Here is a 21,829-nt window from a genome sequence, read left to right on the forward strand (position 1 = left end):
CAACCTTTCCAAAATTAAAGTTGAAGCCAACTAATTTCCAATAATTGTGGAAAGAGGAATTTACCTTGGGCAGAAAAGGTTATTCTTACAGCCCAGAAACCTTTCTTTACAACTGATCAACCAAGCTGCAAGAAATCATTCCAAAACCTGACTTTTGGAACCAATAGCAATTAGAAAAGGAAACTGCTGGCCAGACTGATGAAACTTGACATTTGGTGCTCAGCTGGGAGTTTGATATACCTGCATAAAGAACACTTATGGCTAGTACCCAAACTTATTATGGTGTTTGGTTGTAGGTCTCTAACCAACCATATGGGAGAAACTCCAGTGTAGCTAAGATCATCCAAATGTTGTGATCATTATTAATTTTTTGTACTAATTAGACAACAGGGCCCGATTATGCTGGGTACCACAAAAATATATAACAAAGAGATAGTCCCTGCACCCAAAAATGTATTGTTTCCTTTGCACCATAAGTGAAACTTTACCAGAACAATGAATGAAATTTCCTGATTGAATTCTGTCTGGATACCAAAATGTATCAGTGAGGCTAAAGAAGTGTTTTTAATTTATAAGGGGGATCACACTCAGAGGCTTGCTATGTGAAAGGGGTCACCAGCACAAAAGTTTGAGAATCACTGGGCTAATGGATAATCTCTGCTGAACTGCACTTTTCTTTTGACATCCAGGCTGTTAAATTATAGGCAGCTCAGGTACAGATGAAATGGGGGCCCATACTTCAAGCGATCTGGTTCTTCTGCAGCTATAGTGGAGTTTCCTTAGCTATCAATCATGTCCAAAAATTCCCAGGACTTCTTGCGAGTGAAGAACTAGAAGGATGACTTCAGCTCTTTCCTCTTCCGTTTATGCAAACTGTCTTGCAAAGCAGCAGATTCTTCTCTACATCTGACATTTCCATGGCCTCTGAGAGAAAAGTTCTGACCTCTGGTTGCTCACTTATGTTGAAAGGGATTTAAACATTCATACTTCAGAGCACAAGCCAACCTCTAACAGGAGATAGGAAGAAATTTCCCTTGTGGGTCAGTTATTCCTTAACTGCCCTCTACAGGGTTTCTTGAACCTTCCTTTGAAGCAACTGCTATTGGCCACTGTCAGATGACAGAGGACTCAATGGACTACTGGTTTGATCCCATCTGTCCATTCCTATGTTTTTGTTCCAACACTATTGAATTCTGTAAAAGTAAACTAAAAGGAAGTGTACCCTGACATACTGAAAAACTGTACAGCACAAGTTGTGAGGTTGAGAAAGCTGGATGCTCTTTTTTCTGAGTGAGGGACCATAACCCTGGGGTCATCTTGCCTTCCAGGTATGCTCTTCACCATGTGAGGTTTGTTCCTGTAGCAATCATCCAAGGGCCAAAGTGAAAACTGGGTTGGCTTAAAGTATGTTGCTTGTACTTACCTGCCCCAAAAGAGACATTTGGACAGGATCTGAGAATGACGTGTCCACAAAAGGAATTTCTGGAGGCACACTGTGAAATCCCACTCAGAAGATAGAAGATAGCATGGCATCAGCAAACCTGGTCACTGGAGAAGACTGGCTACAGGGTGACTGCTGCCAGGATACAACTGATGAGATGAAGTTTTGGTTCTTTGTAAATCTTTACCATAGTGGTAAATTTATAGTCAAAGCCATGCCTATTTTTAACCTGGTTGAACAATTTCCTGCACTGAATTCAGAATATTCTTGATTTTGAACTCCAGGTGGGTTGGAATCCTTTCTAGCAGCTGGCAAGTTATAAATGGATCTGTTTCTCTGGACAGGGCACAAACAGTGATGTTATCTATAAATGGATCGGGTTGTGTAACTTGGGACCTCAGCCTTGCTATGACTACTACCAGCCATTTAAACCTCTGGACACAGAGGGTAGGTCAAAAAGAAGAGTGTTGTACAGGAGTTGTAAAGTCTTCACACACAAATGATCATTTTGTCTGTGTGATGCTGAAGATTTAATTGTTTGGGAAGAAAAATATTTAGGTCTTCCATGTGAGCTTCTGCTTCACACTTTTCCCTCTGCTAGGCAAACACTCCCTTCATGAATACCTTTGGTGTTGGCAGTGACCAACAGATTACCATGCTGGCTTTGACAAGGAGGGTTCAGGCTTCTGTTATGTCAGCGACTAATTTTGCTGGTTCCCCAAATAGCCTTCCACTTGTAAATGTGGATGCACAGGGTATGGATGATTTTTTTCATGTTCATGAGTGTAAACAGTTTCCTTATAGCCAGAGAGTAAGGATGGTTTGACACAAATCACATCAAGATAGAGGAAAAATTGCCATGAAAGAGTATCTTGCACACCACTTCAAGGATTTGACTAGACTGTAACCCAGAGAACTCTCACACTCAAATTGAGGATCATATCCTAGAGCAGTGGTCCCCAACCTTTCTTGTGGGAATAGCATATTGCTATTCCCAGAAGACTGTGGCGGGCGCCCGACACCCTGCCACCAAAATGCCACTGTTGAGAAGCGGCAGCGGCAAGAAGCGCCACCGCTGAAATGCCGCTGAGAAACAGCAACACTTCTCAGCGGCATTTTGGCAGCAGGGTGTCCTGCGAGCGCACAAAAATGCCCCGGCGCATGCCATGGTGCCCGCAGTCACCGCATTGGGGACCCCTGCCCTAGAGACTATGACCCACTTGCTTGCCACCAAGTAGCTTTTCCTTACTAGGTATAAGAAATGACCACAGTTGAAGTTTTGAAATTTTGACGTCGTGTCCTCACTCTTTTGGTAAATGGAATCTTTTGGAAGGAACCCCCTTCTGGGGGCACGGCTAAGTCTCTTTCTGGTATGATTACTGCTGCACTTAGGTTCCCCAAATTTACCTTATATTTTTATATAACATTTTAGTTTAACATCTAGTTTTAACTGGAAATGATGATCTCAAAGGAGGAAAGTATGAGAAACTAGATAGTTTATTATAGAGGTTTTTTTCAAGACACTGGTTTCCAGTGCTGAGAGTCATCTGGATTTGGGGTTTTTTTCTGTGTGGTGGTGTACATGGGGTACTTCCCCCAATTGTTTACAGAAGTGAGGTAGCGTAATCATCCTGATCTGGGGATTTCTCAACTAAGGAGGGATACTGAGACAAATGCTGATTGTTGGAATAGCCTGCTAGATGGCCCCAGGTGCTTGAAAGGGTTCTGTCTACACCCTCAGGCTGGCCAGGCAAGAACCCAGGTAAGTACTTCCAAAGAAAATTAGTACCATTTGGGGCTTTTTACTCAGTAAAGCAGGAGCCATTTTGAACATGGGAAGGGATTTCTCCTTGACGCCTCTGTAATCCTGTGATGGTGCAGGTACATAAGGAATGGAATTCTTAAGTGCCTCTGTTCTGGGCACACACTGTCTGAAAGCTCCTTAGACTTCAACGCTGAGCAAGCCTATGGAGAGGAGGAGGAGACTCCAAACTCCTTTCCCTGGTAAAGCGTGCGTCCTTGACCTGATAGATGGACAGGAACAATTCCCACTCCATTGTGACCTAAAATTTGGGGCCCCTTCCCTGGTTGAAAGAAGGTCCCAGGCTGAAAAGCAGAGATAAACAATTTACATTACCCTGCCACCTCAGACAGGGCTTCACAGAAGTAACGTGTCTCTGCATGCCCAGATATACTGCAGGGTAGGAGTGTTCAGTGACACTGATACAGAGCACTCCAGGAGACCCGTATATAGGAGAAAACCCCAGCAAACGCATCCTAAGAGTGGGAAGGCAAGAGAAAATGTTTAAAGCCTGATGTTTATACAACCTGCTCATTAATTATACATATGACTTCCTTACAAAGGGGACAATTCCTTTTGTCTTTTTGGGACCCAGAGCATATGGAGTTTCCAAGTGTTATTTCTGAGCAGGCTATGTGGGGTTCTCATCAACTAGAGAATCCTCATTCTCCTCATCAAGCCTTCTCACAATGGAATCAGGGCTTCAAATAGGTGTGTTATGTGTGCATGCATGGCACTAGTACGTTGGTCCAAGAGAGCCCCATCCCCTCACAGAGCAAGGATTGGTGGCTTGTAGCAGCAGAACATAGGTCACCCTCTAAGGCCTGGTCTACACGGGGGTGGGGGGTGTGTGTGAGAGGGATGACCAATCTAAGTTATACAACTTCAGCTATGCGAATAACGTAGCTGAAGTCGACATACTTAAATCTACTCACCTCGGTGTCTTCACTGTGATGAGTCGACTGCTGACGCTCCCCCATCGACTCTGCCTGCGCCTCTCGCGCCAGTGGAGTACAGGAGTCGACGGGAGAGTGCTCAGGGGTCAATTTATCGCATCTAGAGTAGACACGATAAATTGACCCCCGCTGGATCGATCACTGCCCACCAATTCAGTGGGTAGTATAGACATACCCGACTCCTAAAAAGCTGCCCACTGCACTACTTGGACTTAGCTTGATCTTGCAGGGCTTTTCTACCACTGCAATAGCGGTCAAAGGGAGTTACTGAGAGGTGCTGCATTTGCAGATCCAGAGAACTTACTTGAGGAGAGGGAGAGAGGAGCAAGAAGTTGAAATGAAATTAGTATTGCAGAAAAATGAACAAAAATTAGTTATAAAACAAAGTTGTTGGGAGAAACTGAACCGCCAACTTGTTCTGCTGCTGGACACAATTTCTGGTGGCCTGAGTTGAAGGGTGGAGCTCAGTCCTGGAGCCTTCAGCAACAACACTGGTCCACCTCCCAGTTCTACAGGTGAAAGGTATCACCGCTTTGTTACGAATGAGGAGAAAAGCTGGGCAGCAGAACAAACAAAATGTGCACATTTTAGCATGTTTTCAGGTGTCCCGCTAAAGACCTCCTGTATCTTTGATAGCCAGAAGTTTATAAGATAACAGATTTAATAAGATTTCCATACTACTAATGAAGCAGTTATATCAAATGTTATATGAGAATAGATATTAAAAAGGACACAATTTAATATTTTTGCTCTTAAAAGCTTAAGTATAAAATGCCTTATTAAAATGTCAGCAAAGGATATTGATATTGCTCTTATCCAGCATTGATAACAGAGACTGAAAATAACATGGCTTTGTTATTTTCTGTATTGTACCATTTCAACTAAGATATAGGACAAATCATTTTGAATAGTTTCCATTTTACCTAAGTGAACCTGGTTTTGGTTTTACTATAAATCAAATGAAAACAATGATGCACACAAAATTCCTTACTTACATCTTCAATATCTATGCATAGCAGGGAACGTGAACTTAAATCAAGGCCTTGTAGCTGGAGTCTTGCTACTTCTAGCTCCAGAGACAAGTGCTCAATCTGTTTCTTCTCTGCTGCCAGTTTATATTCCATCTCCATTGTCACATTACTCAGTTTTTGTTGCCACTGTTCATTGTCAGATATATTTTGCTTTCTGAGGTCATCCGATTCTTTCCTTTCAGAAATAATTAGTTGTTTTAGCTCTTGTATCTCATTTTTCATATTTTCACGAGACTGAAATTGCTTTTCGAAGCTCTTGATGGACTTTTCATATGTCTGACATATCATCTGAAGTTCTCTAATTTTACTCTCCAGATTAGATTTTCTATGTATAATGCTCTCTCCCTTTGCAATGAAGTCCAATGCCTGATCATTATGGGGCTCTTCAACTAAACTAATTTCTGTTTTATCTCCTAGAACAGATTCTTGAGAAATATTCAGCCAAATACTTTCTTCTCTCCATTTGCACAGATCGCTATCAAAGGACAACTCCAAAAGATTTGCTTCTGGAAAATATGGCATCTCATTAAGACATGATGGACAAAATGAGGACTTGGTTTCCTCTAATTTAAATTCTCCATCTTTTTGGCGAGAAGTCACCTGCACTTCCACTGAATCAGCATTAACTTTATTCAGACTTGTTGACAATGCAGAATTTTCTGCCTTAAGAGTTTTAATACAGGACTGTAGCTCAGACACTTTGAAGATCATACTACAGTGTTGCTCATGTAAGATTTGATGCTCTCTTTGTAAAGAGAAAATTTTCTCTTTTACTTCAGCAAAGTGCATTTTAACTTCTTTGTTGGACAGTTTTAAATCTTCATAGTTATAGTTAGGTTCAGTACTACATTCCAGAGATTTGAAAGACATTTGCTCATTATCAAAGTGTATTCCTACTTCATTTTCAACATTCTGATCCATTAATTCATCAGGAAAAATAGCTTTTTCATCTTTTAATATTTTAACTTCACTCACTATTTTTTCTACCTCTTCTGCCATTTTATCAGTAGTGGTGCATTCAGTTTTTGAGTCATTAAGTTCGGATGTTAACACTAACTTTTCAATCTGCAGCATTTCACACATTTTCTCCAATTCATTTAGTCTGTTCATTGTCGTCTGTAAAGAGGATACTAGTTGAACATCATCATTCTGGCTTGTTGTCAGCTCATGAAGAGCCAAAGAGTACTTTTCATCTATTTCTCTTTTAGAGTTGACCTGGGAATCAGCATCAACAACAGACTCCACTGATTGGTCATTCTTATCCACCACTATAAGCTTAGGATCTGGAGTTTCCAATTCTTCTTTAATAGTTTGTAATTCTTGCTGCATCCTCTCTTTTTCCTTTTCACTTTCCTCAAGTTTTCTTTCCACACTTTTTAAAGCAGCCTCCAACTGCATTACCTGTGTGCTGTAGTTTTCTACAGAGACTTCTCTGTCCTCAAGATCCATCTGAAGTAGCTCAAGTTTAACTTGATATTTATTCAGCTCGTTCTCTTTTTCTTCCATGGACACTCTCAACTGTTCTGATGTAGGCCTTCTGTCATGAACTAAGTCACACGCTAGAGATTCATTCTTTGTTTTTATTACCTTGCTCATTTGCTCATTCTCTTGAAGCAAGACGTTATGTTCTTCTTGCATTTTGTTTTGTTCTGCCCTGACATTTAACATTTCCTGTCTCAAACAATCCAACTCAGCTGAAGATACATTTTGGATGTGAGCAATCTCAGATTGTTTAAATTGCAACTCTGACTGCACTTTCTCAAGTTCCTGAATCAAATCTTTATTTTTTCCCTCTAAGGACACTAGTTTAGAGAAGAATTCATTACGCTCATCCCTAAGCTGTTTCTCTTGTTGTTCTGATTCTGCTTTACTCTCCTGAAAGTGACTTTTTTGCTGTCTTAAAATGCCTTCTGTGTTGGCATTTTTTTCTTCCATTGATTTGTATTTTCCTTGTAGATCTACAAGTTCTTTTTCAATTTCTTCATATCTTTCTATGAGTGACAGTCTTTCCTCCTTGTGTCTTCTGGATAACTCAGAAATGCTTTCCTCTCTTTCCTTTAAACTATTAGAAAAAATTATGTTTGTTTCTAGTAAGTCTACTTTTTCTTGTTCTAAAGCCTTGTTAATGCCCTTAAGGGTTCCATTTTCTTCAGTAAGGTCCTCAATTTCTTTTTCACGTAAGGAAAGCATTGTAGACATGTCTTTTTTCTTGAAATTCCATGCGTCACACACAAGTTGTAGCTGCTTTACTGAATCCTCAAGCAATTTATTATTGATTTTTAAATCCCAAATCTCTGCTTGTTGAGTTTCTAATTCTTTGTTCAAAGTGTGCAATTGCTTGTCCTTTTCCTCAAGGGCAGCTAATGTTTTATCAACACAATCCTGCTGAGCAGAAGTATCCCCTTGCAAGTTACGAATATGGTTTTTAGTCTCTGTCACAAAACTTCCATGCATCTGTTCTGCTTCAACTAGCTTTTTTTCTGTCTCACCTTTGATTTCTACCAGCTTTTCATAGGGTTTCTGCAAAAGTGACTTAAACTGCTTTTGAGCCATTAATGAAATCTCAAGAGAAGTGACCTGATCTTGTAGGATTGACATATCCTGTCGATCATTTTTATCTGTTTCTAGGACAGCTTTTGCGCAACGGTCTTCCCAATCCTCACTGATTGTTCCAGGTTCTCTCATTAATACATCTGTGATGGAATTTTTCACTGGAAGTTGTTCACCACCCAAAACAGTCCTGCAATGTTTATTCTGTAAATGTAGTTCTCTGTCTTCTGTTACTTCAGAAATATCTTTTGATTTTACAAGATAGCAAATTTTCTCATATTTACCATGCAACTCATGATAACATTGATCCTTTTCCAGTACTTCATTTGCTGCTAACTGTAGCTTTTGTTCTAGAATTTCAACTTGGTTGGTGAGCGGAGATATTTTCCAGGTCATATTTTCTATTTCTTTCCGATATTTTTGATCTGAACATTCCGCTTTTTGTTGAAGTTCATCATAAGCTTTTTTCTGTGCCTCTAGTTTTTCACTTTTATATTCCACCATGTCTCTGAGATTTTTAATCTCTAAACTATATTTTTCTTTCTCATTTACCATTATTCTGACAGTCTCACTACTTTCATTACTTTTAACTTGTTGAATCTTGAGAAAACTTTCCAAGTCATTAATTTTGCTCAGCAATTCTTCCTTTTCAGACTCAAGCTTATTCACAAGTTGTTCATTTTCATTTTTCCATTGAGAAAGAATAGTAAACTCCTTTTTTAGTTCTTCACATTCTCCCTCCTTTAATCCAACAACTTTCAGCAAGGCTTCTGATTCCTTCTCCATTTTACTTATCTTACTGTTTAGTTCCTCAGTATGGCTTTCTCTTTGCTTCAGCAGATGTTGAATGGAGTCTAATTTCAATTTCTCCAAAGTGAGAGAGGCATCTTGTTTGTTGAGTTTCTCTTGGAGTATCTTTAGGTCTTCTTCCTGAGACAAACTCTTATCTATAGTAATAAAATAATTAAGTGGTTAATTTGTGAAAGCAAACTATGTCAAATATGCAATAGTAGCTTTTATGGGTAACACCATAAAATGGCAATATTGACATTTTTCAATTTTTCACCTAGCAATAAATTTTCTTAGAATTTCAGAATATAATTACATGTGTGTTCCAAAACTGCCTTTATTCCCAAACCATGAAATTGTATAGCTGAGACAATTTCAGCATTGCCAGAATTCAGTTTTGCAGAAAGAACATACTGCTGCTAGTCAAATTGCTCTGTGCTTCACAGTTGTATCTCTGTTTCTACAGCCCATTTTTACTGAGGTCTGATGGCTTGTACTCTGAAACGCATGGTTGACAGGTAACAGTACCAGATGAAGAATTTTGGTGCCCTATTTGTCCATTTTCCTGTCTTCAAGATCCAGAATATATAAAAATAATCAAGGTGTTTGATGGACTGATTTATGAAGTAAAATTAAGAGATGCAGACAATACAAGAGATTTCCTGTATTGCAAAGAGAATTCTATTGAATAACACCAACTTACCATATAAAACAAGACCACGCATTCCCTTCCAACAGGACAAGGAAAATTCAATGTCTCCAAGACCCCAGAATTTGGCGATTCAAAGGGGGAAAAAAGGTATAACTAGAGAGGATAATCAGAGACTAATTAGAGAGGAAGAACTGTCCGGGGGTTAAAGGTGACAGCCTAGGACTCTGGGCACCCACATTCAGTTATGTTTCAATTAGGACAAGTTATTGTTGGTTGCAGTGCAGAGCTACAGCACAAACATCTTCTGACTTATTTTTTGTTCATAACTATTCCCTCCAGAAAACTGAGATAATGCTACCATTTGACACCTTACTAGAGGTGGAGTAAGAACCACAGATAGAAGATAGTGAAAGCAAGAAAATGGACTTAGAAGGCATTACATTTTATTAGCTAGCCAAAAGTGCTGCCACATGCCAGAAATAAGATCAAAACACAAAGCAGTTATTTGGGTGGACTCATGGATTGGAAAGTGCAGAAATACTGATTAAAATGGGAGCAGGACTGGTTCCATAAATTTAATTTTGAAATCTCATTAAGTGAGGTTAGACTTCTACAGAGATAAGCAGGAGCAGTCTCCTTTTCAATGACTATTTAGCAGAATTACCGGTTCTCTTAAACCATAGTATGCAAAATGCATTTTCCCAACAAAATATACAAATGTAGGGAAAAGTCAAATTAGGGCTCAGCAGGTAATATTTCATCACATTTTAGCTTGATGGAGTCCATATTCAAGCTAAAGAATAATAATTTGAGGTGTATTTGTTTGCTTGGGATTTTAAAACACAGGAGCACATTGTAGTATTTAATTTGCTGACCATATAGGTTTGTTTGGGACATATTTATTCCTCATTTTAAATAGTTTTAAAACCATATAATTTTATGAGTTAGAATATCTGTATAAAAAAGTTCCATCTCAGTTTGGAAAGAAAATTGCATGTATTAGCTAAAAGTTAATTTAACTATATCACACAGTGGGAACTTTTTTCCCTTGGGTATGCTTCAAATCACCATTTATAATGAGGTTTACAGATCCTCCACGCTAAAGTAATGGTTTGTAATAGAATTTAATAGGTAGAAATCTGTAACTCACTTTTCATCTCTTCAGCATAATTCTGGCTCTCCTTTAGAAACTGTTTGGCTGTTTTTAGTTGTTCTTCCAGCTGATGGATTTCTCGTGACTTTTGATCAGACTGGCAGCGAAGAAGGTTTTTTTCCTTCTTCATTTCCTACAACAAAACATTAGTTACAAAACAGTTGATTAAGTCAATAAACTTAGAGTAGTGTAATGTGGTATACTACCCATCTGAGTCCCATAAAGACTCTGGAAAGTTGGGCCTTGGTTTCAGCTGGCACAGATCACAGCAGTACTTAAGTGGCTCAGGGTATGGAACTAGGGAGCTGCAACCAGTTCTCTGTTGCCTGCCCATAGCAGATCTTGACACCGGATAGAATCCAGCCCACAAAAACTGAGTCAGTGAAGTTAAGTGACTTGCCCAAAGCCACAGAGTGGAGTCAATTTCACTGCCAGTATCAGAACTCAGGAGAAGTTTCCAGTTCCAGCTCCTGTTCTCAGACCACCCATCTCTCAGTGTGGATGATTCAAATATATGAAATTGCTCATCAGCAAGATAGATGTAAAGTATTATTAGTCAGTAATACCTGGGGGTTCAGGATAGTACATTTTCTAAGTATCTTTTTTCCAAATAAGTTAAGAAAAGTTAAAATACCCCATACAACTATGTCCTACCTGGGAACTTAAATAAAAGTTATTTCCTTCCACCCAAACTCCTGCATTGCTGGGTAACAGATGGCATGGCATTGGTGGGACTCTATTGGACGCAAGCCATCGTTTATTCATCTACTTACTACTAGCAGATGGGCATCAGTGCACAGAAGCCAAATTCAAGAAAAGGCAGGGTCTGGATGGAAAACAAATTAAAACCTTGCTGCACAGCAGGTCTGTATTTTCAGCTATTTAAACAAGTCACCCAAAGAACATAAATAAAACAGTGGCTGCTTCTAGTTATTTTCCTTTCCTCTCACAACTTCCTAGTCCAAAATATTCAACTGTTATACCGAAACACACACACACTCTCTGCTATCAATCACTCTAAAACACACAGGTGTCAAGAGACACAATTTTCAGGCAATGCTGATGTATGACAAATGTTTCAAAGCTGTATGAATTCTGAGCTTCCTGTGTTCAAAATACCAATGAAATTCAAGGGGTTTAAATGGCTAAAACACCCGCCCCTCTTGCTGTGACTTTGCACAAGTGGCTCTGATTAAGAAGCATTCAACACAAACCTGGAACAAACAACCTAACATAGCTGCAAAAAAATCCCATGCTCTGATGCTGGACTTTCACAAAATCATTTGCAAGAAATGCATTCTCCTACCTTAATCTGGTAAGGCTACATCTCATCATTTGGGATTACAATTTGGCCTCAAATCACATAGGCCTTCATTAACTCCTGGTTGAATAAATGAAATCCAATGTATTTAGACTTGACTGCATCAGCCCTGAAAAATCTGCAACAGTTACAGAACACAGCAGCATACCTTCTCAGTAATACAGGTTCACCTGAGTACATCAGTCCTATGCTTCACTCACTCTCTGATTCCCCAGCAGAACACTGAATCAAGACTCAAAGTTATTTTCAAAGCTACAAAGAACATGGGCCCAAAATACCATCTTACTCTCTCAGACTTCAGTAGCTGTGTTCAAGAACAACTGTCTACACATCAGCAGTAAAACTAGCATATGCAGGAGACAGGGCTTTTTCAGGAGCTGGCCCAATACTATGAAACTGACTCCTGCAAAAACTTAGAATGACAACATACATCACCATTTTTTCATATTTACTCCCCGCCACACACACCCTTTACCCTCTAGGACAGTGGTTTTCAACCTCTTTTCCATTTGCAGACCCTAGAAAATTTCAGATGGAGGTGCAGACCCTTTTGGAAATCTTAGACATAGTCTGTGGACCCCCAGTGGTCCACAGACCACAGGTTGAAAACCACTGTCCCATTGTAACGACAACCTTTCAAGGACCCCTTAGATAGTCTGTGAACTCCCAGGGGTTTGTTGACCACAGGTTGAAAACCACTGCTCTGGGGTATATGGGAGAAATAGAAACCTCAAATGACAGATTCTAGTCACCTTAATTATTCTTAAGTCTGGAAAGCATTCAGATACAACAGCAATTGGCACAATATAGGAACTTAAACAACAATCTCTGATGTTCCTTCTATGACTATTCAGAGCTCTCTTCCCTTTCATTTTCCTTCTAACTACAAATTAAAGAAAAAATCTTTTAATTTTTTTAAAATCAAAACTTACAGCCAGATCCTTGCAGTGTAAATTGGAATAACTTTATTGATTTCAATGGAGCTACGCTAATATATGCCAAGTCAGGATCTGGCTTCATAGCTAGAATTTTGTTGATAATGCTGGTCTATAGTGCTTACAATAGTAAAAATGTACTTGTTTTGGTTGTTAGCAAAGCAAATATAACTAAAAAGACATGTAATGGAACATTATACTGGAGGAGCAGACTTACCCATGTGAATGCAAAGAGGCAAAGAGTTTGGCAGTACCTCCCAGGGATTCATTATTTATACAAATCATTTTGGGGATTTTCTCTTGCTTTAAATTGATTGTGTGACCAAAAAAGTACCCATTCCACCATGAAATCTTGGAATTAGGCAAAACACATATCTTAGGAAGCAGCTCATGATTCCAGAATTTCCAAATGAACTCAAACAGATATTTAAAATGTTTTATTTTTAGGACTAAACATAGAAAGAATCTCTTGAACCATACTACATAATTAGATTAGACAAATAACTCCACATGAACTCCACCTTAATATGCAAACTAGATATCATTAACTTGGGTTTGAATAGAGACTGGGGGTGGCTGGGTCATTACACAGATTGAATCTATTTCCCCATGTTAAGTATCCTCACATCTTCTTGTCAACTGTCTAAATGGGCCATCTTGATTATCACTACAAAACCTCTTACAGTCGGTATGGCTACTTCCACCTTTTCATGTTCTCTGTATGTGCATATATATATCTTCTTACTAGATGTTCCATTCTATGCATCCGATGAAGTGGGCTGTAGCCCATGAAAGCTTATGCTCAAGTAAATTTGTTAGTCTCTAAGGTGCCACAAGTTCTCCTGTTCTCTTTCCACATGAACTGTAACCCTATCTGTAGTATGCTGGGGCAAAATTATTTTTTTAAACCCTGACCATACAAACAATTTTGCGCATGGGGTTAGTCCACATGGAATCAACTGCAAAAACTGCAAGATCAGGGCCTTATTTTGTATCACAACTATAAGACAGTATCAAAACACGACTTCTGGTGGAAATACACTATTCTCCAACATACAGCTTGCAGAGTTCCCCTGTGAGTAAGTAAGGCATATATGGGGCACCAGTTCTTACTGATTCCCAGTTTAAATTATTAATTATTCCAGTTGCCCCTCTGATTTATTTACCTCAAAGTTTCTCCTCATGTCATTTTCCTTTGACTGGTTTGCTAGTAAAGCCTGTTCTGCTCTGCACAGCTTCTGTGTAAGCTCACTGGAGTTGTTTTCCAAACATTGTTTCACTGCTATTGCCTATGAGGAAAACACATCACATTTTATTTGTAGTCATATTTAATCTATTTTAAAAAACTAAAAATTCCTGATGTCCCTTTAAATGATGAGCTCCGAAGATATGTCATAAAACAAATCAAAAAGAATAAGCTATGTTCTGCTTCCTCTTACAGAAAGAGAAGTCTGAAGTAACTGTTAACGTCAGTGTTGTACAACTAAGAGCAGAATTTGGCCCTAAACCTTGAAACTCAGCATGATGGCTTTAAAAAAATGCAATTAAAAATATCTGAAACATCCATCCTCTCACTGCCCAATCCCGGGGTCTAGATTTTGTATTTCCCTCACAAAAGTTCAAGTAACCATACCAAAAACAGTACATGTTAAGGTAACACAAATCTTTAATTCAAGACTGGGCAAGGATATGAAAAATATTTTCAGGCAAATTTTCAATAATATAGTTGTAATGTATAAATATATTCATAATTTAAGCTATATTTATAGTACAGTATGTTAATCATTGGGAATCCTAACCAGTGCTTTCTTTTAAGTTCAATCATAAGGGCAGCAGATTTAACACTTGCTCTCAACTTTTATAAAGTAACATACTTTGTCAAAGGAAGCACCTATTAGGTTTAGAAGATGCTTCCCCATTCCCACTTAGTCCTCAACTGCTCATTTGAGAGGTAACATTTAGGTGTTGGACTGATGATCAGCTATCACCAAATGTGCCATTGAACAGCCAACAAATGGAAAGGATCAATACCAAACTAGACTCAATGCTGTATAATCCAAATACCAAGAGATTGACAAATTACTCTACCTTTTCCACTTACTATATATTCAAGGAATAGATTACATGTTCTTAAAAACCAGTATTTGTACACCTTAATTTTCTGCATTTATGGACCAACAAAGACATTCAGCTTGCACCTCTGTCTCCATAACTACAGTCTTCGGGGGTAAGGGAAATTAGTGTAGTGCTATCCTCTACCTTAAGTTTATCTTATGACTTTATACCACTATCGAAACCAGAAAGTTAAAAGGATCATAACGGTAACACCACCAAATTCTAACTGGTTTTCAACCTTTTTTTATCTGTTTTATATCTGTCACAATAGCTCTATAGTACTCCAAATTAAAAAGGAAGTACATTTATTACCAACATCAAGAGGAAAAAAATGAGAATGAAATAATCTAGTTCCATTCTAGAAAGGAGCACGCTTTTCTGGATAAAAATCTATAGACATCCAAGTTTCGGTATGAATCTAGTGTTTAAAGAGTAAACATGGAAAGAAGAGTATGTGTAGAGAAAATACTAACCACCTCTGTAGAAAATGTTTGATTAATGTGCTCAGACAGCTAGGATGACACATAGCTATGCAGGACAGCTATCATGGACAAATTTAGAACCTCTGTATTAAGTCAGTGTAGACCGTGTGTATCATAAATCATAAATAAAAAAGCAGTTTTCTGCTAAAGAGTGTGGGTGGAGAAAAAGCAGTGCTCAAATCAGAACAAGGCTAAAGGGAACTGTTGCAGGACATTACGCCCAGACTGCCTTTGGGCCCATCTGTTACCTCAGTTTACCTTCAATCTTTCATCAAACCAGCTATCATGTGGCGATTTTACAGAAGTGCTCTCTTCCAGTTTGGTTTATTATCATAACACAATACTCAAACATACTCTTACCAGCCTCAATTATTCCTTTCAGTTTATAATGCCTCATAAGTTTTTCCAGGTCTTTATCAGAGCATGCCCATCCTTGTAGTCCAACCTCTCTCCTAGCTGCGACTTCTTCATCCTGCAGGTCCATCAATGGAGGCTTATCCCTGCACAGTTTCCAGTTCCTTGCAAATCTCTTCCCCCAAAAGTCTTCTGCCTTGGAGTTCTGGAAAATTTTCACCTGCCCTCTTCACAGGCTACCTGCCTGGGAGCTAAGGAGCGAGTATGTCTCTCTGAACTTTTGGGGCGGGGGAGTGTCTCTTTCTTGAATGACCACAGGCTGCCCTTTTACCTGCCAGCAGGCCTAGTTTAAATGCATGCTTCTGTATTGACCCTTGTATTTATTCCCATCATATAGGGAGATGCGCTAAACCTAACAAAAGGTGCAGCTGTGCCCCAGTCTTTTAATGGACCAACTCACCCTGTGACAGGAGCATACCGCAGCTTGCTCTGACCTTTGATGTATTTAGTTGCACTTAAATATTAGTCATGTATATATCTTTAAACACAGAAAAGAGGACAGTTAAATTTTACTTAAAATAAAAACTCAGCATCACCCTTCCATTTGAATAGTTCAGATATTAAAAATCCTACTTTGTCAAGTTCTGCCCGTAGAGCATTGTAGTCATTCTTGGCTTGCTGCAAGTCCTGGTTCAGTTTGGCTTTTGTCTGGTTGCACTGCTGATCCACTGTCTGTAAGGAATGTTGCTGACGAAACAGTGCCTAGAAATTTAGATGTTGGGGTTGGGGGCAGAAACACACGTTTCTCCTCAAGTTACTGTAACTATTTACACTGGAAAACGTGGGTGAGGGACTGTAAATAATCCCTGTAAATAGTCTCTAACTAATTACTAATTATACTAAAGCCCTCTCTTACAGAATCAAAAAGAGTTTAAAAACCAATTTCAAGTAAAGCATAAATTCCGTTATGGCCACTAATGGGTCCTGACTCAGTTTGGCCAATCAATCAGAGTAGCCTACTTAATCTGTTACACCAAAACAGGTGGATAAAAAAAAAAATACTAGCAAATAATGGAATGAAGCTTATATGGAGATCTTCTTTTGAATCGATATAACATTGAGCATTACAACTAAGCAACCAGACTAATCCTCAATAACCATGGTCCTTTGGGGAAAAAAATTCCCTTCTTTGCTATGGTTACATGTTTAACTTATTGCTGTAACAATGTTTTTCGTGGGGAAAATGCCTTAGTTTTTTTCAATTTGACTTAACATAAGACTGAACAGCAACAGAAGTTTGGTAGAGGGGCATTCACTCCTCCCTCCTCAGGTCTGGGGGAGCAGAACTTCACTAATGCACACCTCCTAAGATCCTTAGGAATCTAGCCTATCTCCTGCAATCTTTAGGAGATGCAAAGTAGATATCCATCCAGGTATCATTCTTTTCTGAGGCTTCTTCCCAGCCCCATGGTCCTTATGGTTGGGGATCTCGATGAATTTGAGAGGGGATTTATGTGGGGGAATAGGGCTATGAAGGGCATGGGACTTTTAGAAGGGGGTGTTGGAGTTGGTAAGGAGAAGAGAGGGCTAAGTAGGGGAGCAGAAAGCAGAGGAAAATAGGGGAAGGAAAGCACTAGTGGCTTCTCCTGGCAACAAACCTCTCTGCCAAACTTCTCTTGGCAGCAGCTGCAGGACTCCCCTCTAACAAATCATAGCAGGTTTGTCAGATGGAGAAGGTAGTGAAGTACTAGTGCTTCCCCTCTGCTTTCTCCTAAGCACCCTCCTATCCTCCTGCAAGACACCTGTTCCATCCCATGTCCTCAAGTACCCCCACAGCCTGTTCCCACTCTCACTGCCAGCCAGAGACCTGTCCTATGAAGTCCCCAACCCTCTTGGCTCCCAGTGATCCATTTCCCAAAATATCTGTGTCTTTCCCCTTTACCCCCAGCCTCTCTACCCTCATACCCTTTCCAAAGACCCACTCCTACCCTGGGCTGGCCTGCCAGGAGCAGAAGAATGCAGGTGGCAAGGTTCACACTCAGGAATAAGTGAGCCAGTTACTAGCAAAATGTTCAAACTTTTTTCTGATTTTTTTTCATCTAACTATAAATTAGAGGTGAACAAATTGGTAGCCTGCCTGCCCAGCCTATCTTGAAGAAAAAGAATGGATTCACTTCCACCAAGTTATAACCACCAGACTACTATTATCAACAGCTAGGGAACATGGGTTTAGTCAGTTTAATTCATGGTAGGCCAATAAATTGTTTCACTAACAAATGCAGATCCATCCAGCTGCCAAACTAAAATAAAAGAAAAAAACGTAGCAAGAGAGAGTGTGACAAAGGAGAAAAAAAATGAAAGGAGGAAGGTCAGAGTGGAGATACTTAAAATATTTTCCCTCTAAGTTTCCCTCAATTTGCATATGAGCTACTAAAATTTGCCCCTTAGTAGCACAACTAGAATATCATGTGACAAAAACAGTTGTTTTCCTTACACTAACTGGTTTCTTTTGAGATGTTTTGTCTACATGGATCCTGCTCTAGGTGTGCATGTGCCCCAGGTGCATGATATTGGGTTCTTTTGGTTGACAGTGTGCAGATGTAGCATCAGCAGGTATCTTAATATGCACGCACACACCCACACACCTGCAGGCAGAGCAGGCCCAGCCACTTCTCAGTTTCTTTGCCAATACAGAATCCCAAAACTAATAGATTTCACAGTAGTGGAGAAAGAGGACTGGTCGTGGGGTCCATGTGGGCAGAACAGCCTGAAGAACCAGAATTACTGTAAGGTAAGTAATTGGGGTTTTGTCTCCAAGTATCTGTTAACATGGATCTCACTTTAGGTGACTAGCAGTTATCTCCCTATGGAGGGGAATGTCAAGAGTCCAATTTACATAAAGAGTGCAGGACTGCCCTAATAAACTGGGCATCAGAACTAGGAGTTGCAACTAGTGAGTAGCGCTGAATAAAAGTATGCAATGAGCTCCCAGTGACTTCTTTGCAAATTTCTGACATAGGAACATTCCTCAAGCATGTGTGTGTCACTTAAGCCCTAATATAGTTTGCTTTAATATAAGAAGGTGGATCTAATTTATTTAGTTCACAGAAGATCCTTATGCAATCAAATATCCATTTCAAGAATCTCTGGGTTGAAATAACAAGCCCTCTAGACCTGTACCAAATATTGCAAAAAAAGTTCTAGGCCAGTTATGGAAAGGCTTTGTTCTATGGAGGTAGTAGAAAAGTGCCCTAAAGACATCACTCATATGAAGTTCTGCCCCTCCAGGAGTCAAATGAGGTTTGGGGGAAAACACTGAAGGTGTATGCATTGATGCAAACAAAAGACTGAGACCACTCTGAATAAGAACCTAGGGCGAGATCAAAGAAGAGTCATCTTGTCTTTGTGAAATGTAGTAAAAGAGGTCCTGCCATTAATGCCTAAATCTAGCTTATCCTGTGAGCGGAGATAACAGCCACCAAATATCCTGTTTTCATAGAGAGGTGATAAGGAACATGATGCTAAAGGCTCTTAACAGGGACGGGGGGGGACCATTAGGTCCAGGTATACAATACTTTGGTCCCAGGAAGGTCCCTCACTTCAGGAAGTGTAGTTGTTGCAGCCAAAATGTCGAACAGGTTGTCAGTCGGCTCCTTGAGCACCACAATCTCTAGCCCCAAGTTGGAGGCCACTCTTTTAAGCAGGTCCTGGTGGGTACAGAAATTGTCGGGTAGCAAAAGGTTGGCAGGTCCAGCCACTGCCTCGTCAGGGAAGGAGGCAGCCATGGGCGTTGCAGCCGGTTCATCCTCAACTGCTGGTGCTGACTGTGCAGGGGTCGCCGGAGTCTCGGTGCCAGGGTCTGGTTCTGAGCCGGATTCCGGTGGCACTGTAGCCAAGGCCTGGCCCTCAGAAACTACTAAGGGTGCCTGGAGAGAATATGAGCACAGCATGGGAGAGAACCCCCAAAGGGTCCAATACAGCCACTGGGGTGGCCATTGGGCGGATGGCCAGGGACCTGACAGCAGGCCTGCTGTGGGCTCCAGCCTGTAAGACTGGGGCTGATGATGCCTCTGGGTTGGGGAGGGCTCACTCTTGGACCCCGAGGAAGATTCCTCCCTAGGAGACTAGGGTGGAGCTGAGGTGGCCTCATGCTGGTAGCCATAGCTTGCTGGGGATCACCATTGCACCAGGGAGCAGCACCGAGGGGAAGGTGACCGGTGTCTCCGAGCTGGAGATGTGCTTCGCAGTACTGAGAACTGGTGCCGGGAAGGTGGAGACCAGCGAAGTGGCGAGCAGTGACGTGGTGATGGGGAGCGACAGGCTGGGGAGCGGTGCCATGTCGGAGGCCCAGAAGGTAGCCTCATCACAGGTTTCCCTTTAGAGGGAACAGCCTTCAAGGTGTCTTCCAAAGATGGGCCTAGGTTCCGAGGCATGGGTGGCACAGGGAGAGACATCTAGTCTCTTGCTGCTCGGAATGCCTCCAACATTGAAGGTGTCATGAAATGTTGTGGGCCCCGACGGCTCCCAGGAGTAGGTGGTGGTTCCCAATTTGGCCTCGGTGCCCCACATGGTGTGGCCACTGCCAGATGTGACTCTGGGGAAATCGAGCAGCCCTGTGCAGGTCTCAACTCGTGTGGTCACTCCCAGGTAGCTATGTATGGTGCCGGAGAATGACCTCGTTCCAACCGTGACTTCTTATGCCTCTTCTTAGGCTGGGGAGAAGGGGAGCGGCACCAGGAAGATCCTGGTGTCGGAGGGGCACTCCGCACCAACGCCAAGGTGCTCGATGCAGAGTCGGAGCGGCATGGTTCCAACGCGGGGCACAGGGCAGCCTCCATCAACAGGGCTTTTAAATCGGCTGTCCCTGTCTTTAAGAGTGTGAGGTCTGAAGTTTTTGCAGATCCTGCACTTCTCTTTAATATGCACCTCTCTTAGGCACTTAAGGGAGCTCTTGTGCAGGTCACTAATAGGCATAGGTTTGCTGCACCCAGCACACGATTTAAACCCCAGGGACCAGGGCATACCCTGTCCCTGGGGCTATGTCCCTAACGGGACTCCGCTCCTAAATGCTAACTACTACTAACTATAATACTAACACTACAGTAACTATATACCAGAAAAACTCAAAGAGTCCGAAGTTAGAGAAACCACTATCGGATTTGTGAAAACAAGGAGCATTCCAACAACCATCACTGGTGGAAAGAAGGAACTGAGAGGGCGTGGGGCCAGCAGGGCCCAATATACTGGCACATAAGCACGGGGCTCCAGAGTTTGCCAAAGCCAGCCCTAGGGGTACCACTAGGGGAAAAATTTCTGACAGCGTGCACAAGGGCGCGCACACATCAAACATGGAATCGACATGAGCAAGCACTCAAAGAAGTATCCAATCTTGCGTGCCTGAGGCACATATACACCTAGAGTGGGATCTACGTGGACAAATACTCAATGAACAACTTGTTCTCTCTGATAATAGCAGTCTGGAGGCAACTTTAAACTTGTGAAAAAATGGGTCTTGTCTTACCTTTTGGTATTCCTTTTCCTTTTCTTTTACTTTCTGTTCTAATGAGCGACGAGCCCTTTCAGCATTTTCTCTTTGACAATTCAATTCTTCTGATAGTTTTTTCATCTTTTGCTCCACCATTTCATACTACAAAAAGTTTCATCATAAATCACAGCGATGCAAGGGGAATATTTATTATTTGTACTACAATAGCAATCCCGCCCCCACAATCAGGATTGAAACCCCACTTTAGTAGGCACCTTAAAAAAACAAAAAAACCATACATACATACGAGGAAGTCATGGTCTTTGCCCCAAAACTGCTTCCAGTCTTCCATGACGCAGTGGACACCCACATAGGTATCCCATACCAAACTGATAACCAATTACACTTGGCTACAGTACAAGTGTGTGCTAAGTTTCAATAAGTGAGCAGCAAAAACTGAAAAAAACTAGAAGTGTTTAGGCACAGGAGATAAATTCAATGCAACTCAATTTACAGTGAATCAGCACATTGATTCAACAGAAAAACATTACTGAACTATTTTGAACAGCAAGAACAGAACAATTTTCATTGTTTAAAGTAGGTTAGACTAAAATTTTAAACTGAAAATCAATATGCTAAGAATTTCCTTTTGAGAGGAAATTCTCCTATTAGAAGTGTTTCAGTTTATCTGTCATTTTATTAAAATAATATATTGCTTGTAATTTTGGTGGTTTATAAAGAACCAGAGTACACTGAAACCCCAT

General features: G+C 40.7%; 1 protein-coding gene across 2 annotated transcripts in view; it reads right to left on the minus strand.

Moving 5' to 3' along the window:
- CENPF (centromere protein F) overlaps positions 1–21,829 on the minus strand; it is a 71,270-nt gene that overhangs the window by 19,187 nt on the left and 30,254 nt on the right. Inside the window, exons 8-12 of one of the 2 annotated variants that reach the window (XM_048843164.2) lie at positions 21,102–21,227; positions 16,214–16,342; positions 13,796–13,918; positions 10,371–10,506; positions 5,194–8,726 (exon numbers count right to left, since the gene is read on the minus strand). In XM_048843164.2, coding sequence (XP_048699121.2) covers positions 5,194–8,726; positions 10,371–10,506; positions 13,796–13,918; positions 16,214–16,342; positions 21,102–21,227 — 4,047 coding nt within the window. The remainder of the gene's footprint in view (positions 1–5,193; positions 8,727–10,370; positions 10,507–13,795; positions 13,919–16,213; positions 16,343–21,101; positions 21,228–21,829) is intronic. The other variant, XM_048843165.2, reaches the window with a different exon arrangement.

The sequence above is a fragment of the Caretta caretta genome, chromosome 3, assembly GCF_965140235.1.
Source record: "Caretta caretta isolate rCarCar2 chromosome 3, rCarCar1.hap1, whole genome shotgun sequence".
Lineage (NCBI taxonomy): Eukaryota > Metazoa > Chordata > Testudines > Cheloniidae > Caretta > Caretta caretta.